General features: G+C 46.4%; 1 protein-coding gene across 1 annotated transcript; it reads right to left on the bottom strand.

Annotated features, from left to right (window-relative positions):
• Positions 1 to 1,837: 1,837 nt before the first annotated feature.
• LOC135247508 (histone deacetylase 1-like) lies at positions 1,838 to 18,333 on the bottom strand. Its single transcript, XM_064321073.1, has 13 exons — positions 18,180 to 18,333; positions 13,344 to 13,456; positions 11,847 to 11,964; positions 11,075 to 11,149; positions 10,439 to 10,577; positions 9,622 to 9,763; positions 8,026 to 8,041; positions 7,556 to 7,732; positions 7,083 to 7,191; positions 5,464 to 5,597; positions 4,535 to 4,681; positions 3,766 to 3,817; positions 1,838 to 2,928 (listed from the first exon to the last, which is right to left on the bottom strand). The coding sequence occupies exons 1-13, from the start codon at positions 18,229 to 18,231 to the stop codon at positions 2,898 to 2,900; spliced, it is 1,305 nt and encodes a 434-aa protein (XP_064177143.1). The 5' UTR covers positions 18,232 to 18,333; the 3' UTR covers positions 1,838 to 2,897.
• Between the last annotated feature and the right edge of the window lie 1,022 nt (positions 18,334 to 19,355).

Consider the following 19,355-nt stretch of genomic DNA (forward strand, 5'->3'; position numbering starts at 1 on the left):
ATTGTGCTGGTTTTCTGTCCAGAAGTATGTTCCGGTTTGTAACGTTTTAAAAGCCACAAGAGAGCCATGCAAATATGTTTCAATGGAAAATTTGTGTGTGTTTGCGTGCCCGCACGCGGGCAAATATCGCAGCGCAAAATGTCGGTATGGTACATTTCCTTGAGTTGATGCTGCGGGTAACTAAGTATTACGTAGAATGGGATTTTTTTTTTTTTAACGGAAAAGAAGACCAACGTCATAGTTTATAACGGTCAGGATTCAAGCCGCCAGGTTGGTTGCCATGGGTCCCATCACACTTGTTCATGATAAAACAACGAAGATCACTCTGAATTTTCACTTAGTTTCTACCCCCCTTAATTCCCTTTCCTGCTGTACTGCGGAAACTACGCGTCCATCTTTACGCTGTGTGTCAAGTCAGCTAGCGGCTTTGTCTTAATATTTGCCTAAATCTTAAAGGGTGACAAGCTGATGATAAAATGCAGCTTGGTTAATGCATCATTATTCTAAAAGCAATTTTAAAATGTCACGGCTTCTCAGGCACGTCACTGTTACTGACGTGTTCTCGGATGTCATGTCCTAAATGAGTTTTTAAGTCTTGCTTCAGGCAAACGCTTATTTGGTCTGACAAGTCCTATTTCAAAGTGGACACAATAGCCTTCTGGCAACAGACGTATTTTTTTTTACAGCTTTATTTTCACAGAGCTTGTTTGCATTCCTGCATTATTTCTTCGAAAGGCCGGGATGACCGTCTCATCACCCCAAAACAATGCGCCCCACCCCTTCAGATTAAAAAAAAAAAAACTGCAATGCAAAGCAGATAAAACTTGGATTGGAACCAGAATCCACCATGTGTCTAGTGCTAATCCTCACGCACTTGAGATACACGGTAAATGCATGGAGATGCATGCTTGCCAAAGGCATAAACTAGCATATTGGGCAGAAGCAAACTCTCCATCAAAGGGAGCCAAAATGGCTTCCAAACAGCTGTGGGAATAAGCACTGGCGAGGAGTAGACTTAAAAACTACAAGCACAATATTTAAATTGTACAAGATATGCATACCTTTAACAGCACACATCCACAAGCAAGAGACAGAGAAAGTGTGTGTGTGTGAGTGAGTGAGAGTGAGAGTGCGTGTCTGTGTTGTTCAGAGTGCACGGGCATCTGTTGGGATGTTGTGGACATCCAATGACAACAGCAGCACTAACAGACCAGGGTCCCGTTCCATGAAGCAGGATTTACCGAGTTAGCTGGATAGCTGCACTGAGGAAAACCCGGAACCCTCCCAAATTTGGAACATGGACTGAAGTAAAAAGAGCTGCTCTGGGTTTTACTCCAGCTAACTCAGTAATCGTGCTTCGAGAAATATCTGCCCAGTGCTCATGTACACACACACACGCATGCACGCACACACCCTGATGACATACTGAAGATCCATTATTCAGTGTCACTTCTAGCTCCTTTCGGGCAGGCACGATGGCATAGTGGTTAGCACTGTCGCCTAACAGCAAGGTCGTGGGTTCGAATCTCGGCTTGGGGCCCTTCTGTGTGGAGTTTGCATGTTCCAAGGCACCAAGGCACTTGCCTCAGAACTGGAGTTGGTCCCCGGGCGCAGCACAAGCGAGGCAGCTGCCCACTGCTCCTAGGTAACTAAGGATGGGTCAAATGCAGAGGACAAATTACCCCACAAGGGTTCAATAAAGTATATCTTCTTCTTTCCTTCCACATACTTATCCAGGTTAGATCTGGGGGCAAACTGATCCAGGATCAGCTGTTGGCAGCAGACTGCTGAACGAAGCAACGTCAGACAAGAAGAGACTCCAAAAGACACAGCAAAGGACAAAACAAACCTTACGCTTTTATTTATTAAATTTCTTTTTCTTCACGAAAATCCATTACAAACTGGCATTTTCACAACCACGGAACTTCCAGAACTTCCATAAAGTGTCACAGTCCTTTAGATTTCTTGGGAGGCGTCACCACGTCTGGTGAACAGGAAAACCGATGCACCAGAGAATCTGGTGAAAAAACTGAGACCATCTGAAGGTTAATTCAGCCCTGCGGACCGACCCCCCCCCCTTTGCTAGGAGGGAAGCTTAAAAACCAAGACTATCATCATATAAAAAAAGAACACTTAAATTTAAAAAATAGAGCCATTGAAGAGAGCAGAGCATAGACAGCAAGCCTGCTATCCTAGGCATCACTGCAGGAGAAGACACGCACGCACGCACACACACACGCCCACACATGCACATGCCCACATATGCACGTGCACACACATGCCCACACATGCCCACGCACGCATGCGCGCACACACACACACACACACACACACACACACACAGAGTAAAGACAGCGCAAGAGAGTAGACATTCCAACAAATGCCAAAACATCCATGATTTAAATTACTATTTAAATCCAAACAAAAACCTGGAAAGACATACAACTCCTGGGGAAAAAAATAAAATAAATTAGGACAGCCTTCTCTGGGAGCTGCATGTTAGGGTCTTTGTAACACGGTCATGTTCTTGTGACATCACAACAATGTTATTGTGACATCACAAAAATACTTCTGGCATCAAAACAACATTACTGCGACATCACAAAAATGCTTGTGACATCACAAATGTTCTTTTAAACGTCAGGTCTTAGCAGAAGAAAGAAAAAATATACCCAAGGCTTCGAGAGTGTAGGGGAGACCAAATGAAAAATAAATCTTGACTGCCGTTAGCAGGGAGAGGGTTTCTAGCGCAGTCAGAGCCAATGAAAAAACTGAATTTGAAAAAGAATTATGTCACCAGGGGAAGCGGGGGGAGGGACCCAAGTTTGGCAGCAGCGCTATAGTGACCGGCAGGGTCCGACATTTCAGTAAAAAATCATGCGCAGCTGTGTTCCCGCTCATGGCGTCGTTTTCAACTCTTCTTTAGGCCTGTTCAAAAAACAGAAAACAAAATGAGCCGTGAAACACTTTGGTCACCACGTTCAAGCTTCCGTAAACACCACCTTTCATCCGCCGGCGTGACCCGCAAGCCGGACAGCGACCGTGCGCTCGCGCAGGCGTCCACGCGCAGAGCCAGGCCAGGCCGAACGAGCGAGTCTGGTCCTTCTGCGACGTTTACCATTTTAACGCGTGGCCTCCCTGCAAGCGGTGAGGGCGCTGAAACACCCTGCCCCAGTGCACTGACCCCCCCCACGCGAGACTGAAATATTCACAGAGTTTGCTTATGATTCCGGCCGGACCCGACCCAAACCCAGCGTCCCCGCCGGGGGGTGGGGGAGGCGGGGGTCAGCCGAGTTCATACAAACTCCAGCGCACGGCCCGGTTCCCTCTCTCGCCGAACCCCCGGGGGCGAGTCGCATCGCCACGCCCCGCCACGCTACGTTGCCCCGGCGAAAGGGGAGCGGCCAGTAGTGAGGCGAGCGGTAAAATAGCATCGCTACGCATCCGCCGTGGCGGTGCAACGTTAAATAAGAGGCACAGCCGCACTCAGAACTCAGAACTCTGAAGGAAAAGTCCCTTCATAAGCACAGAGTCGCACAAGAGCGCGGTGCGATTCATCCTCCTGAACAGAAAGGAAGGGATCAGCTTTCTCACTTTCATTCTGAGAGCTGCACATGATTATATATATCGAGTCTGTCTCATCCCGAGCTTTCAGTTTTACACTGTGCGGTCTGTTTACTGAAGAGACTCAAGATAGATACCCTGTTCAAAGGCACAATGGCAATGCCCCAAATCAGGATTTGAACGTGCAACCCCTGTGCTCACCCCTTCGTGTCCATTTTTTCTTCTGCGGGGGGCTTCTCTTCTTCTTTTACTTCTATTAAACAGGAAAAACACAAAAACAGGGGAACGGATTATTTGACGACACATTTCAAAAGATTTTGGGTCTTTTACAAACTGCTTGCTCCTCAGAACTGAATACCAGTCAAATAAATTGTCCAGTAATTTATTTGGTCATTAAGCATGGGCATATAAGGTTGAAAATGAGTTCAGAATGTCAGAACACACAGTCAGATTCCAGTCAATGACACTACTCTAGTGTCAGCAACAAATATGCACCAATTTTGTTGCGCAATACATAAAATAAAAAGTAAGCTTTATCTGTTATATATCTGGAGAATTTTCCACGACTTTTCAGCGACAGTGCGTGATTGAAGTCGCGGAGGAGGTAGCTTACTAGTTTAGTCACCCAAAATATTAATTGAGGACTGTGGATTTCTTTAATTTAAGCCCCAATTCTAATTCCAGGGGAGGTCCCAACTGCACACCAGGGTTCATGCTAAGATCAGACAGAGCTGGGGTGCATCGACTGGGTCCAGAGGGGAACCATCCCGCTCGGGGGGTCCAGTCCCGCTCAGGGGAGAACCGTCCCATTTGGGGGGAACAGTCCTGTTCGGGTGGAACCGTCCCTCTCGGGTGGAACCGTCCCGTTTGGGGGGAACAGTCCCACTTGGTGGGTACGGTCCCACTTGGGGGGCACCATCTCGCTCGGGGGGTACGGTCCCATTGGGGGGGCACCGTCCTGCTCGTGTACCTTTCTTCTCCTCCGCCTCCTTCTCCTCCTCCGTCTTGGCTCGCTTGGCCTTCTTGAAGTTGGCGGTGTTTCGGCGGCCCCCCTGGCCCTCGTCCTCGGAGTCCGAGAACTCCTCATCGCACGCGATGCGCTTATCGTGGGCGCGGACTGCAGGGGGCGACACGCAACAGGTCTCATCACACTGCTCATGGGGACACGCGCACACAAATACACATGCACAGGCATGCACATACACACGCACACAAACGCACACACACACATACACACGCACACAAACGTACACACACACATACACACGCACACAAACGTATACACACGCATGCACATACAGCACACACACGATCCGTTTATCGTAGGCGCGGACTGCAGGGGGCGACACGCAACAGGTCTCATCACGCTGCGCACGTGTGTATCCGCACGTGCATGCACACTCACACACATACACACACACACACGCTCAAGCACGGACACACAATCACTCTGTAGATGAGACTGGAGAAGGGAAGGAGATGGAGAGATGGGAGACAGGGAAGGGAGGAAGAGGATAAAGGTGCATTAGAGAGGAGGAGATGGAGGAAGAGCGTGAAGGAGGTTTGAGAGGGATGAGGTCAAGAAAAAGAAAAAAAAACTCGTAGTGACGAAGAGTGATGAGAGAAAGAGAGGACGAAAGACAGAAAGATGGAGAGAGAGATGGAGAGAAAAGGGAGTAGAAGAGAAGAAAGAAAGAAGATAGTGACAGACAGAAAGAAAAACCAGAGGGACTATAGAGAGAACAGAGGCGGAGCAGGGTAGAGGGGGGAGGGTTAGGGGCGGAGAAGGGTAGAGAGGGGCGAGGCAGGGCAGAGAGGGGGAGGGTTAGGGGTGGGCGGGGTTGGATAGAGGGGGGGAGGGTTAGGGGCGGGGCAGGGCAGAGAGGGGCGGGGCCTTACTGGAGATGCGCTTGTCGGGGTCCTCCTCCTCTTCCTCGTCGGCGCTGTCGTCCTGCACGGCGTCCTCCGGGATGGTCTGCATCTGGACGCCCGGGGCGTGAGGCAGCATGCGCAGGTTCTCAAACAGACGCTGCCTGCGCACACACACACGCGCACACAAATACATATATCAATATACACACACACACAAACACACACACACACACACACACACACACACACACGCGCACACAAATACATATATATCAATATACACACACACACACACACACACACACACACACACGCGCACACAAATACATATATCAATATACACACACACACAAACACACACACACACACACGCACACAAATACATATATAAATATACACACACACACACACACACACACAACATACAGCAGACAGCTTTTGTCGTACCCCTTCTTCCTGCCCGTAGGTGGAAAAAGGGGTACTACAACCAGGCCCCGACAAGCTGCTTCCTGCACCGATCTGACATCATTTGGCTGCCATGGCAACAGCGCAATATCCTATCAGAATTTACCCCCCGCCCAATCACGGCCCAAGAAGCGTTTACACCAGGGCTGTGGATCAGGACACACTTGTGGGTCATGAGAAGGGTTAAGATGAGGGCGGGGAGAGGGGGGGGCGGGGAGAGATACTGAATATTTTACACTTTCCACATAATACACCAGTCAAATCAAATGCTTCATTGGCGGCAAGTGTATCATTAGGTACACTACAGATGCAGTCCTTCTGTCCATGGTTTTTAAAATGTATTATTTTTTTTAAAGAAGCTACACATCGCATCCATGTTTCAGCAGGGCTATGTTTTGGGGTGGGGGTGGGGTCACAGAAAAGCCGTCCTCTATATTAAAAACGGGTCACAAAAAATCAGCCACCATCGTGCCTCGTACTGCAACACAGGGCCGATCGCCATGACAACAAGATCAGGCAGCGCTTCTGGTGGCTGGCAGGACCCCCGGGGGGGTTCTGATAATCTGTCCTGGGGGGGGGGGGGGTCCTTAAGCAGGCCAGTTCTTCTTAATTACACACTCTAACGTCCGCTACTGTCTCTCTGCAGAGAGATCGGCTGCCTGAGGGCACATTACGTCTGACACAGCCACGCCTGTCACGGAGGATAAATACCCCCGATGTTCTCATCAGTCAGACACTGATGCAATTTTCCCTAATGTGGCGAATGACTGCTTTAAAAAGAGGATTTTCCTTTTTTTTTTAAAAAAAAAATGATTAACTGACTGGTGAATTGAGTGAGATCGAAACTTCCGGAAACCGTCTAGGTCGGGCCGCCGCGACAAAATCTATTTTTAAGAAGTTTCAGGGAAACATCTCGAAAGAACAGGAAGTGACTTTAACCCTTTACGGTGTGAGATCACGAACGTGTGATCAGAATGTTCTTCACTGAACATTCCGATGCTGATGTCACAATCACTCCCGGCGATTGAGAGCAATGGAGTTCTAGAACGCTAACTTAGGTTTTCACAAAAACCAGCCAAAAAAGGGGTCACCCAGAACCGATTTTGAGAACCGTACCAAACCACCCAAATCCCAGACCCCTGAGACCCCAGGCCACAGGAAGGGCCAAAAGAGTCACTCACTTGATCTTCTCCAGGTAGTCGTTTGTGTTCTGGTTGGTCATGTTGGAAGGGCTGATGTGCAGTTTGAAGTCGGGTCCAAAGTACTCAAAGTAGTCGTTGTACGGGAGCTCTGAAGGACAGGAAGCAAAAAACGGCGCTAAGCCATGCAGGAAGTCTACCTGTTACACACTTCCTGTCCGACAGGAACTTACCACGGGAGCATCAGGTAACAAACTAGCCCCTCATACCTTACTGGCAAAAACGGGTCCTCAGATCTTCAGAAAACGGTTTCATTTGAGTCCCCACTACGCGAATAAAAGCAAAGGGTGATCTAGCCTTCTCTATCCAGGCCCCAAGCAGACTGAGGAATTATTTACCAGACAATACCAGTACCGTATTCAACTTTTACTTTTTAATCCCTTTTAAAAAACTTTCTTCTTTTTTTTCTGTACGCACGCACGCACACGCACACGCACACACGCACACCGCTGTACCGTTGGGGATGGAGCTGTCCAGGGCGACGGCGGTCTCGTAGGTCCAGCAGCGAGCCACGTTTCGGATGGTGTAGCCCCCACCACCCAGCATCAGCAGCGGCAGGTTAAAGCTCTTCATGTACTCTACGCACTTAGCGTGTCCTGTAACACACACACATACACACATGCAGAAAACACCTTAGTGTGGCCTGTAACACACACACATACACACATGGAGAAAACACCTTAGTGTGGCCTGTAATACACACACACATACGCACATGCAGAAAACACCTTAGTGTGGCCTGTAATACACACACATACACACATGCAGAAAACACCTTAGTGTGGCCTGTAACACACACAGAAAATACTTGGCATGAAATATTTAGCATAGGCTGTAATGAACACACACAGAACATCTCCGTGGCGACCATCACTGAGTGAGTAGCGACGATCTCGACAGATCAGCGCCTCAGCCCGCAGCGTACATCTCCACCCTGCTGTCTGCAAACACAAACAGTTATTCACACAACACCAACAACAACAGACATCCTCCTCGCAATCGCACCACAACACGTATAACACCCCACACACGGATCTCTCCCTCTGACAAACCACAACACAACCATATATCACACACCCAAACCGTCTCTCCCACTCATGTCTCAACCAACCACACACACAGGTTAACCAAACACACTACTCTCACACTTCCCATGTCTCACACAGACACGCGGTAACTACAACACACACACAACACCGTACATCTCACACTTCGCCATGATGCACACAGACCCCTATAGCACAACATACACACCGATCTCATGCCATGTCGCACAGGCGGCGTTACACACACACACACAGACATCCAACTTCGCCATGACCTGCACACACCTAGGCACGCAGGTTACACGCGCCGACCACCACACAGAGTATCACGCACGCAACCACCACACACACACACACCGGTACATCTCCATCACCTTCGCCATGATCTGCAACACACACACACACACACACACACACACACACACCGGTACATCTCCATCACCTTCGCCATGATCTGCAACACAGGCACGCAGCGTTATTACACACACACACACACACACACACAGCGTTATACACGCACACACACACACACACACAGCGTTATATACGCATACACACACACACACACACACACAGCGTTATATACGCATACACAGAGACACAGCGTTATATATACACGCGCGCGCACACACACACAGCGTTATATACACACACACACACACAGCGTTACATACACACACACACACAGCGTTACATACACACACACAGCGTTACATACACACACAGTGTTATACGTGCACACACACACACACACAGAGCGTTACATACACACACACACACAGAGCGTTACATACACACACACACACAGCGTTACATACACACACACACACACAGGTACATCTCCGTCACCTTCGCCATGATCTACAACACACACACACAGCATTATATACGCATACACACACATCGTTACACACACACACACACACCATTATATACGCTTACAACAAATCAGAGCGACAACACAAACAGCATTCACACATACAACAAATCAGCATTATGACAACACCACACTCAGGTTAATATGCTTCATAAGACTCGCATCGGCCGTCTGAGGGTACACTGCGTAGTATCCCTCGCCCAATACCGTATCAAGAAATCAGAGCATATAGGCTCAGGCATCCAACCGTCAATTTGCATTACCAAAGCATAAAGAACGGCGTTTCAATGAACTTCCACATTTAAAAGTACATACTTCAGCGAGATATTCCTATCTTGTAGAACAAAATTCGAAACCCTCTTAGGCTTTAGTTCACCACAGACCTTATTTTCAACAGAAAACAAAATCGGCTGTGGGAAAAAAGCACAGGAAATCTACCGAGGGAACCCATGGCGAAAGAAACGTCTGGGTTGGCCTACACAGACGCCATCCCTGCAACACGCTATCGAGAACAAGTTCGCTGCAAGGCCCTCCCACCTCAACCCAGCCACCGCAGCACAGTTCTGCCCGTCCACCAGTGATGACATCACAGACTCACCCTGAGGTCTCCGGTGCCGGGGAAGTACTCTCCGTACTTGTGGAAGGACACGGTCATGACCCGGTCAGTGGTGTAGAAGGCTTCCTCCACTCCGTCGCCATGGTGAATGTCAATGTCTATGTACAGCACCCTCTGGTGGTATCTGTGGGGATAACAAGCTGGTGTTACAAGCCTGTCTTCAGCTTTTTTTTGTCCTTTCTTTTTAAATTTTTTTTTTTTGTTATTCTGAAGAACAAAAGATCTACCACATAATTTACACCAGGCACTACTGCTTTAATACCAGCGTACCAGTGATACACCAGTGTAAATCAGACATTATACAGCCGACAACAGGAGGATGGTATTGCTCTTTTGGAGACAAACCTGCATAGGAACGTAACATGGGAATTTACATTTGGTATTTTAACCAACCAGGGATGCATCCCTTTGAGGTCTGCCAATCAAAAGCGAACAGGCAGTGCCAGAATGGGAAATGGAAAATGACATTACTTTACAACCATGAATTCGTATTTTCCTGTAATAAATTGAAAGTGTGACACTACATGTACTACTGTCAGACAGCTGCACTGGGTCTTCAACCCTTTAAAGAGAAGATTTTGTTTGGAAGGTTTTTTCAAAATTCTCAGTGTTCTAGAACTCTGTTGCTTTCAGTCACCAGTAGTGATTGTGACATCAGCATTAGAATGTTCAGTTAAGAGCATTCTAATCACGTATCTGTGATCTCACACCTTACAGTGTTAAAGATACGAGCGGGATACTAATGAGGCCCGGGTGGGATAGAGGCGTGACAGAGGCGACAGACAGGAGTGCAGCCTACTTGAGGAGCTCCAGGATGGCCAGCACGATGTCGTTGACGTAGCAGAACCCCGACGCCTCGGACTTCTTGGCGTGGTGAAGCCCTCCGGCCCAGTTGATGGCGATGTCCGTCTGCTGCTTGTTCAGCTTCACGGCTCCGGCTGGAGCGAGCGAGCGAGAGAGAGAGAGAGAGAGATACAGAGAGAGAGAGAGAGCGAGTGAGCAAGCGAGAGAGAGAGACAGAGGGAAGAAGGAAGAGAGAGGGAAAGAGTAGGAGAAAGGAGGGAGAGAGATGGAATGAAGGAGAGGGAAGCAGAGAAAAAGTAAAGAGCGAATTAGCGAGAGAGGGAAGAAGGGACAGAGAGGGGAAGAGTGGGAGGAAGGAGGGAGGGAGAGAGAGAAAGACCGTGAGAGAAGGAGAGGAAAAAAACAGAGGGGGAGAACACCACAAGACAAAATGGCATTAAAACCCACCTACTGCAGATCAACTCAAATCCTGTGGAATTACTTCCACAGAAGCACAGAGCACGTATTACCTCACTAAGTCCCCCGCTTTGGACCCCACCCTGACTTCTAACGCCGTTTCAAAATTACAGACGAGATTTCGGCGCGTGCGTAACTTAACCCTTTGCGTGCACCGACGGACGCACACACTTACCCACAGAGCCTCCCGTGGAAAGCTGGCAGAACTCGAACAAGCCGTCGAACACTGGACAGTCCTCACCCACGTTAACTGCACCAGACGTTAAAATCAGTTAGCGAGCCAACAACTACACAAGTACATCACATTAAGGGCCTGCTGACATACTCATATCTCTGCATCTGTTTGCTGTACTAATCGCTCTACTAAATTCAGTGTGCTGTACTAATCCATGTACTAAATTCAGTGCACTGCATCCTGTTGACATACATATCTGCATCTGTTTGCTGTACTAATCCCTGTACTAAATTCAGTCATGCTGTACTAATCCCTGTACTAAATTCAGTGTGCTGTACTAATCCCTGTACTAAATTCAGTGCACGGCATCATGCTGACACACTCACATCTCTGCATCTGTTTGCTGTACTAATACATGTACTATATTCAGTGTGCTTTACACATCCCTGAACTAAATTCAGTCATGTTGTACTAATCACTGTACTAAATTCAGTGTGCTGTACTCATCCCTGAACTAAATTCAGTGCACGGGGTCATGCTGACAACTCATCTCTGCATCTGTTTCACTCTGATAAATTGCTGTACTAACCGCTGTACTAAATTCAGTGTGCTGTACTCATCCCTGAACTAAATTCAGTCATGCTGTACTAATCCCTGTACTAAATTCAGTGTGCTGTACTAATCCCTGTACTAAATTCAGTCATCATGCTAATCCTATAATCGGACTATCCTGTACTAAATTCAGGGGACGGCATCATGCTGACACACTCACATCTCTGCATCTGTTTGCTGTACTCTGACATGTTGTCCGGGCGAATGGAGCGCAGGAACTTGATGTAGTCGTCGCTGTGGTATTTGGTCATCTCCTCCGCGTTGGCCTTGTGAGGTCGCTGAGGGATGGGGGACGGGCGAAATTAAGAGCGGCCAATCAACAAAATCTTACCCTGTCCAGTCGTCCAATCAAAAAACACTTGGCTGCCTGAGGCCAGGTTAGGAAAATTCAAACAGTCACATCGTACAACAGCATTTACTTAAGCAAAGAGTGCCGCACAGTGCAAACTCATCTCTAGCAATGGGGCGATGTACAGGTAGTGACAAGCCAATCAGAGCAATATAATAACAATAATAATGATAAGAATAGTTAGTATTATACATAAAGCACCTCTCTCAGACCCAAGCCCGCTTTACGAAAATATAAAACAGGTCAAATGCATAGATATACAGAGAAAAAACACAAAACCAAGAATAAAACGATAGAAATATAAAATGCATGTGGAGACGTTTAGATCAATATGAACAACAAATAAGCAACCAATACCTTTGGCACACAAATTCAGACTTAGAGAGAGAAGCACAAAAACTCATTCATATTCATGTCCCACAGTTTCAATCTAGGCAATTCTTCCCTAGATGTAAACACTAAACCTCCGTAAGCTAGTTCTGGCCTTTTCCACATAAGATAACTCGCAAATTTATTTTTGCCATTTTTTCAGTCATCAAAGAAAAGCATTTCGTGCAGTCATATGTAATCAGTAATTGGACCATTTTGTCACTGCGACTGCTTAATCAGAGAGCAAAAATAATGAGGAAACAGCTGCCGTGTTTACGATAAGAGTGAGAGCACCAGGACGAGGGCTGCAGGACTACAAATCCCAATGCTCCAGCTGTAGTTAATGAAAGAGGCGGTCGTGCAACCACACCAAAACTATTTTCCAGTCAGGGAAGCTTTAAACAACTTTTTGTCCAACTAAAAAAATGCAGAAAAAAACATACAGCGGCAAGTTCATCAACTGGCTATGTCTTGTTTTTTGTTGTTGCTCTGCTTAAAAATAAAATTCAAAGTAGACATGGGGTTCGCAAATCCCACCAGCGGCAGAAAACTTGTCGAAACACAGGCCAAGCTCTTCACACCTTTCTGAAAAGCTCGTCGCCGCGCACAAACTGCAGAAATACTCACAACGGTACTGTCGGGACCCGGTAAGAGAAATCTGCGTAAGTAAGCGTGCGTTTGTACTGACACCGAGGGGGGGGGGTTAGTAGTGCAGCATTAATGGGTGGAAAAACCAGGCTTGAAACCGAAAGGTTGCAGGTTTGATTCCCAGTTAGGACACTGCTGTGGCACCCTTGAGCTTAAGGTGCTTAATCTGACTTGTTTTGAGCAAGTCTCCAGTCCTATGGACTGAGACTGTGTCGGAACCCAGAGTTGTGCAGGTCACGCTAGGTAAGAGTGTCGGCCAAAATGGCAGCGATGCAACGCACGGTAACGTACGTATATCTCCATCTTGCGGTACAGCCCATAGTTCAGCAGGAGGTTGTGGGTCATCCGGATTCGGTGCGGCTTCATTGGATGGCCTTGGCCATAATAGTAGTTCCCAACATCACCTAGGAATAGACAGAGACAGAGGGGGTGGGGGGGTTGATGACACATTAGTGCCGACCAATAAAAGTCAATATGCAAATGAGGCAAGTGTTCACTCCCCTACCCCTAAAAAGGAACCATAAGCAGATCAGCTATTAACCTACCTTTAAATATGTACAGTATCCAAGATCTTGGGAGTCGCGTCAAAAATGTTAAACCTTTGATTTTAATGTGATATATCCATCCTTCCATTATTTATATCTGCTTATTCCTGGTCAAGGTCGCTGGAGCCTATCCCAGCAAGCTTTGGGCAAGAGGCAGGATGCTAATCTATGGCAGGGATATTGTTCAATACTGCTCATTCATGTTCACCGCTTGCTACTACAATATGATTTATGAATACCGAAAATCTCACCATCTAAAAGTCGCGACTTAAGTACTGTCGCTTTTATAGATTAGTGTCATGCTCCGTGACCAGTCTAGTGTGATGCAACTATGAAGGTCTTAAGGACAAGCGCTTAGCACTATATTTCTTATATTATTGAGAATGCATTTAGAATAGTGCAGGGAAGCTCTCCTACGAAGCATGCACTACCAGCAGCCCCTTCTCTGGCCTATGGAGCCCCTTCTTTGGTTTATGGGGCCCCTTCTCTGGCCTATGGAGCCCTGTCTCTGGCCTATGGGGCCCCTTCTATGGCCTATAGATAAGATAAGATATACTTTTTATTGAGCCCCACGGGGTAATTTGTCCTCTACATTTGACCCATCCTAGTTACTTAGGAGCAGTTACTATAGCCGCGTTTCCACCAAAATTACCCGGAACTTTCAGTCCCAGGAACTGCTTTACCAGGAACTAAAAGGTTCCTTCAGCCAATGGCTGTCTGCGTTTCCACCGGGGTCTAAAGTCCCGCGAAGATTAGGCAAATTAGCCCACTGACGTATGGAAAAGCGACGTTGTCGTCGGTCCATCTGTCATATGATTTTTTCTGTAACCCCATACTACCACCGAAGTAGCCTACATTATTTTCTAATAACCGGGACAGCCCGGAGGGGTTTATTCCACTTATATACAACGGGTTGCCAACAATGACTATATATGGTTACTTTTGTATTTATTGATTTTTATCGATTTAATCACATGGAATTGAAATATTCTTCTGCAGCCGTTTGGGCATATTTTACCGTTGTCAAGCAAAACTGTCGTTGGTAGTTGAACTTGGACCGTTATGCAACAAATAGGATATAACAGACCAATAGTCAGATTGTAACTGTTTTATATATCCTCTCAAACACATTCATTATATTTTCATGCGAACATTCGCTTTCATGTTTTGACATCCGAAGCGACAGAATGCATTCACATTTCCAATATAACTGGCAACAACAGCAGAAAACATGCACACGTTGTAAACAATTTGCTGTTTGATTACTTTCTCATCGTCAATTCTATATAGGCTAATCGCAAAATGACAAGAATAGAACGAAAACTCGGACTTGCGTGAAATTTTAAATTAGTAGTGGTACAGCCACCGTTTGTTTTCCTTCGGAGTTACTGCTAGCCGAGCAGCGAAGTGTGCCCTCCAGATGCGAACCATGCACCATAAATTAGTCCATAGTCTTCCTGGTCTTTTTGTGAAATTGAAGAATGGCAGAGTAAAATTACGGCAGTCTGAAAAAGCTAAAGGTACTATTACTAGAATTAACCTGTTATTTTACCATGACAAAAAGTGCGGAAGGTGATTTCCAGTTTGCTTTTACTGTATCACCAATGTGAATTACGCAGAACTACCGCATACCTCACATAACTGTATCAAACGTTTTGATTCAATTACAATGGGCTAACAAAGAAAATCCGGAAGAAAATATTCAGCAACCGAATTAATCCGTTTGAATGTTTTAGTACGTAATATGCTGTCCCAGCACGAATGCTTACCATTTTATAAAACGAATACTAAAGCAAGAAAAGAACAGAAGAGCACACGTTATAATTCCAAGACGTTGGCAGGCTATAACCAAAACTAGGCTACTGCGCCGCATAACATACAAGTTTGATTTGAAGTTATTATGAAAATAAATCGGGTTGCGCCGGCATATTTTCAAACATGGCGGGTAATGGCGGAAAATAAATACAACACAAGTGCTGCGAGTACTCGACCAATCAGAAATGTTCAGCGCTGCAAGCTCCACCCAAAAGGTTCCTGTACTTTCGGAAAGTACTACCCCCCGAGCAGGAACGTTTTGGGGGGTAAAACAAAGCCCCCAGAACTAAATTTAGACCCTAGTTCCTGCGGTGGAAACGCACTGAGTTCCTCAAAAGGTTCCTAGTTCCGGGGTATAGTTCCTGCGGTGGAAACGCGGCTTATGGAGTCTCTTCTATGGCCTATGGAACCCCTTCTCTGGGGCTTATGGGGCCCCTTCTCTGGCCTATGGAACCCCTTCTCTGGGGCTTATGGAAACCCTTCTCTGGGGCTTATGGAAACCCTTCTCTGGGGCTTATGGAAACCCTTTTCTGGGGCTTATGGAAACCCTTCTCTAGCCTATGGAGCCCCTTCTCTAGCCTATGGGGCCCATTCTCTGGCCTATGGGGCCCCTTCTCTGGTCTATGGAGCCCCTTCTGTGGCCTATGGAGCCCCTTCTGTGGCCTATGGAGCCCCTTCTGTGGCCTATGGAGCCCCTTCTCTAGCCTATGGGGCCCTTTATCTGGCCTATGGGGCCCCTCCTCTGGCCTATGGGGCCCCTTCTCAAGTTTATGGAGCCCATCAGCAGAGCTGCCACAGTCACTGCGTTACAGTGGCACACTTCATGTGCAGTCAGAGTGCAGGAGCACCAACCAATCCGGAAGTCAGGCAAACGGACAGGGCCAATCCTTCCCATTTTAATCCTGTCACCCCGGGCAACACTAGCAGCCAATGAATTCACACCACACAGGTTCCACAATACCCAAGCATGTGGAACTTCACTATGGTGAGGTGGAATTCTGAATTCGTCACTCAGGATAAAAGCATCAGACAGCAGTAAACAGACACAAAAGCACAAGGATGCAGTACATTGCTTGTTAATTAAAATAAATATGCACTTAAATTAATATGCATAAAGGCAAGCTACATTAACCATGATCAATGCAGTTTATTTGCACACAAAATGTCTTGGTGGACATGTCTTCCACAGTGATTTTTTTAGCCAAGTTTTCAAAACAACGCCTAAAATGGATTCCCAGTACTGCAACTGCATTACAAGCACAGTTCATACACTCTTTCACCTCCCCAACAAACACAGACCCGTTAGAATGCTTTCACTCGGCCTCAATTAAATTTACCTGGCTACTAAATATATGCTTTTATAAACGAAATGGAAAAACTATCATTCAATCCCAGTGCAATCACACGATCTTAGAGACACTGCGAATATACTGCGATCCACTGCTCTGGAAAGCACTTAATATGCACATTCTATTTTATTTATACGCACAGGCATTCGTGGGGATATCAGGTGATGTCTTTAAAAGTGTAGACGGGAGTCGTACATGATGTACCGATATGTGGGGAAATCCGTTCAAATCCAATGTAGGGCGACGCCGGGACGTGGGTACACGATGTGATGTCATTTAAGGAAACTAGGCTAGTAGTACCGCAGTTAACCACTCGTCACCAACTACCCTGCTAACTTCATACTTAGTATTACAACGTCCGTGTAAAATCAAAGTAGCGTAAGCCCGGCAAAAGAGTAACACTAGATGTTCAGTTCGCAGTATCACAGCCAAGTGCCCCTGGCTACTTATGTATGCATTTAATGGCACGCATAAGATAATTTGCTGAGCTAAACAGTCTCGTCTGGCTGGTTATTTGCCGAATTCTTACATACAGTTTTCAGGTGACGATGGGCCTAAATTGCAGAACTGCGACCGCACACGGCAACAAACCCGATCGACTACTTCAAAGTGGTGATGCGTTTCCCACACCGATTGATGTAGTTGCAGCCATCGTGCGTAACGTTTACTCGTCTACTACTAGAAATAACAAAGCCAATTCGACGCCACTTATTCAGCAAGATCTCCGGTGCACCGTGGACTGACGCCTTGTCTATTGCTCGATTTGAATGAATTGGTTAGCTAGCCGTCTAATGCTAACAACTTGAAACTATATATCCGGTTTAAGTTAGTTGCCTGCATTTACCGCGAACTACGCGGCTGTTCTTGAAACTGGAGTCGGTTTCACATACGGTGTCATCACCCACGGATGGAGTCGTGCAGTTACGTTTATAACGCAACAATAAACACAGTCTGTCAATAAATTTAGACTAGCTAGCAAGTAGTTAACGTCTGATCGATAACTAGTGATGTTAAGCAGCTGGCTATATACCTCTAGCTAGCTGCCCTGCGTAATGTGCTAACTGGCTAGCGTGCAATTATAATGGATTATACAGAGAGACATGTTAACAAACAAACTATTTACGAATAAAACTCAAGAAATTGTCTTTAGCTGGTTAGCCATCTCATCGGATGTCCGAGTCTAATAAACTCTTAGCAACACACCAGCAGTTTACCAACCGGCTTGGTTAGTGTGCAAGCCAAAGGATGCTGCATGGTTTTAAATGTTAAGCTATCTAGCAACGCTAGCAGTCCGCTCGGTGGATTTAAAATAAGCAATCATAAAGTTTTTGACCATTTTGCCCCGAATACAAAACATTTCATCATGCACGTTCACATATGCAGCTTTAAAATAACAACACGCTTTGCTCCAATCTTACCATCATAATAATAGCAAACTTTCTTCTTTGTTCCTTGAGTAGTCAGCGCCATTTTACCTCCGAGTACAGTCACGGACTGCCTCGGCGGTGTGTAACTACGGTCGGCGTTTCGATTGACGTGCTTTTTACCAATCACGCTGCAGCTTTCACCCCAACGGGGCGTTGTACATTGTTTTCCCACCTATCGTCTTCTGTTGATATGCGGAATTTCTTTCCTGAGTTTAGGACGCCTGAAAAGTTGGAAACTGTTCTCCGTGACTTTGTCAGTTCGACATATTGGCTCAAATTTGTGATAAACGAAATTAATCCATTATTTAGTTCGACGTTTCTTGTCAAAAAAGCGAAACTTTTAAGAAGTGTTCGTGTAATGCATTAGCTTATGTGCGCGTTGTTACAAATGACAGTGGATAGTAAGGTTTAACGAAATATTTTGAGAGGAATGAGGAAAAGTGGAATGATACAGTTCAGGTCGTATGAAAAACTTAAGGAAAAAATGTTTTGTTTTTTTGGGGGGGTGGGGGGGTAATTATCAGCAATGCTAAAGCAGTGGGGGGGTGGGGGGGGGGGTGGGGTGTGATTCCTCCAAAGAGATAAACTAGGTTTTCAGTTTACATGATCCAATCCATCTTCTTCCGGAAGAGATCCAGCAAGGCAAATAATAAGCCATAAAATAATTTTAGTGTTGTTATAATGGCACAAGGAGCTACGTGCTCCATTGAATTTTGAAGCTTTCAATAAGCTATGCATGGGACAGGTGTGTTGCAGTAACCTGAGTGACAGAAATCTCCTTATTCCTACCACATCCAACTGTTTCCCAGGATAGCAGAGCATATGAGCACCAGTAACAACATTTTTAAAAATGTTTTTTTTTTTAAAAAAAAAGATGTCATTCCCTTAGAGCCAGAACAAGGATATGATCATTTCCTTTAAATGTGGTCCTTGTTTTTTTTCTTCGTTTTTTTGTGTTGTTAGTTTTTTAACCTGAGGAGCCAATGGTATTGCTGCGTGGACTTGACCCATAGCAGACCTGAACAAACAAAGGGGCAATGTGTTCATGGTAGTTAGTGAACCCCCCCCCTTGTCCAACTGGGCCCATGTTCGCTACCTCTCCCTTCCCCACCCCACACCCGCCCCCCACCTCTATACCTCCAGGTCCGAAATCGCTAACTTACCTAG

Source organism: Anguilla rostrata, chromosome 1 (assembly GCF_018555375.3).
Source record: "Anguilla rostrata isolate EN2019 chromosome 1, ASM1855537v3, whole genome shotgun sequence".
NCBI lineage: Eukaryota > Metazoa > Chordata > Actinopteri > Anguilliformes > Anguillidae > Anguilla > Anguilla rostrata.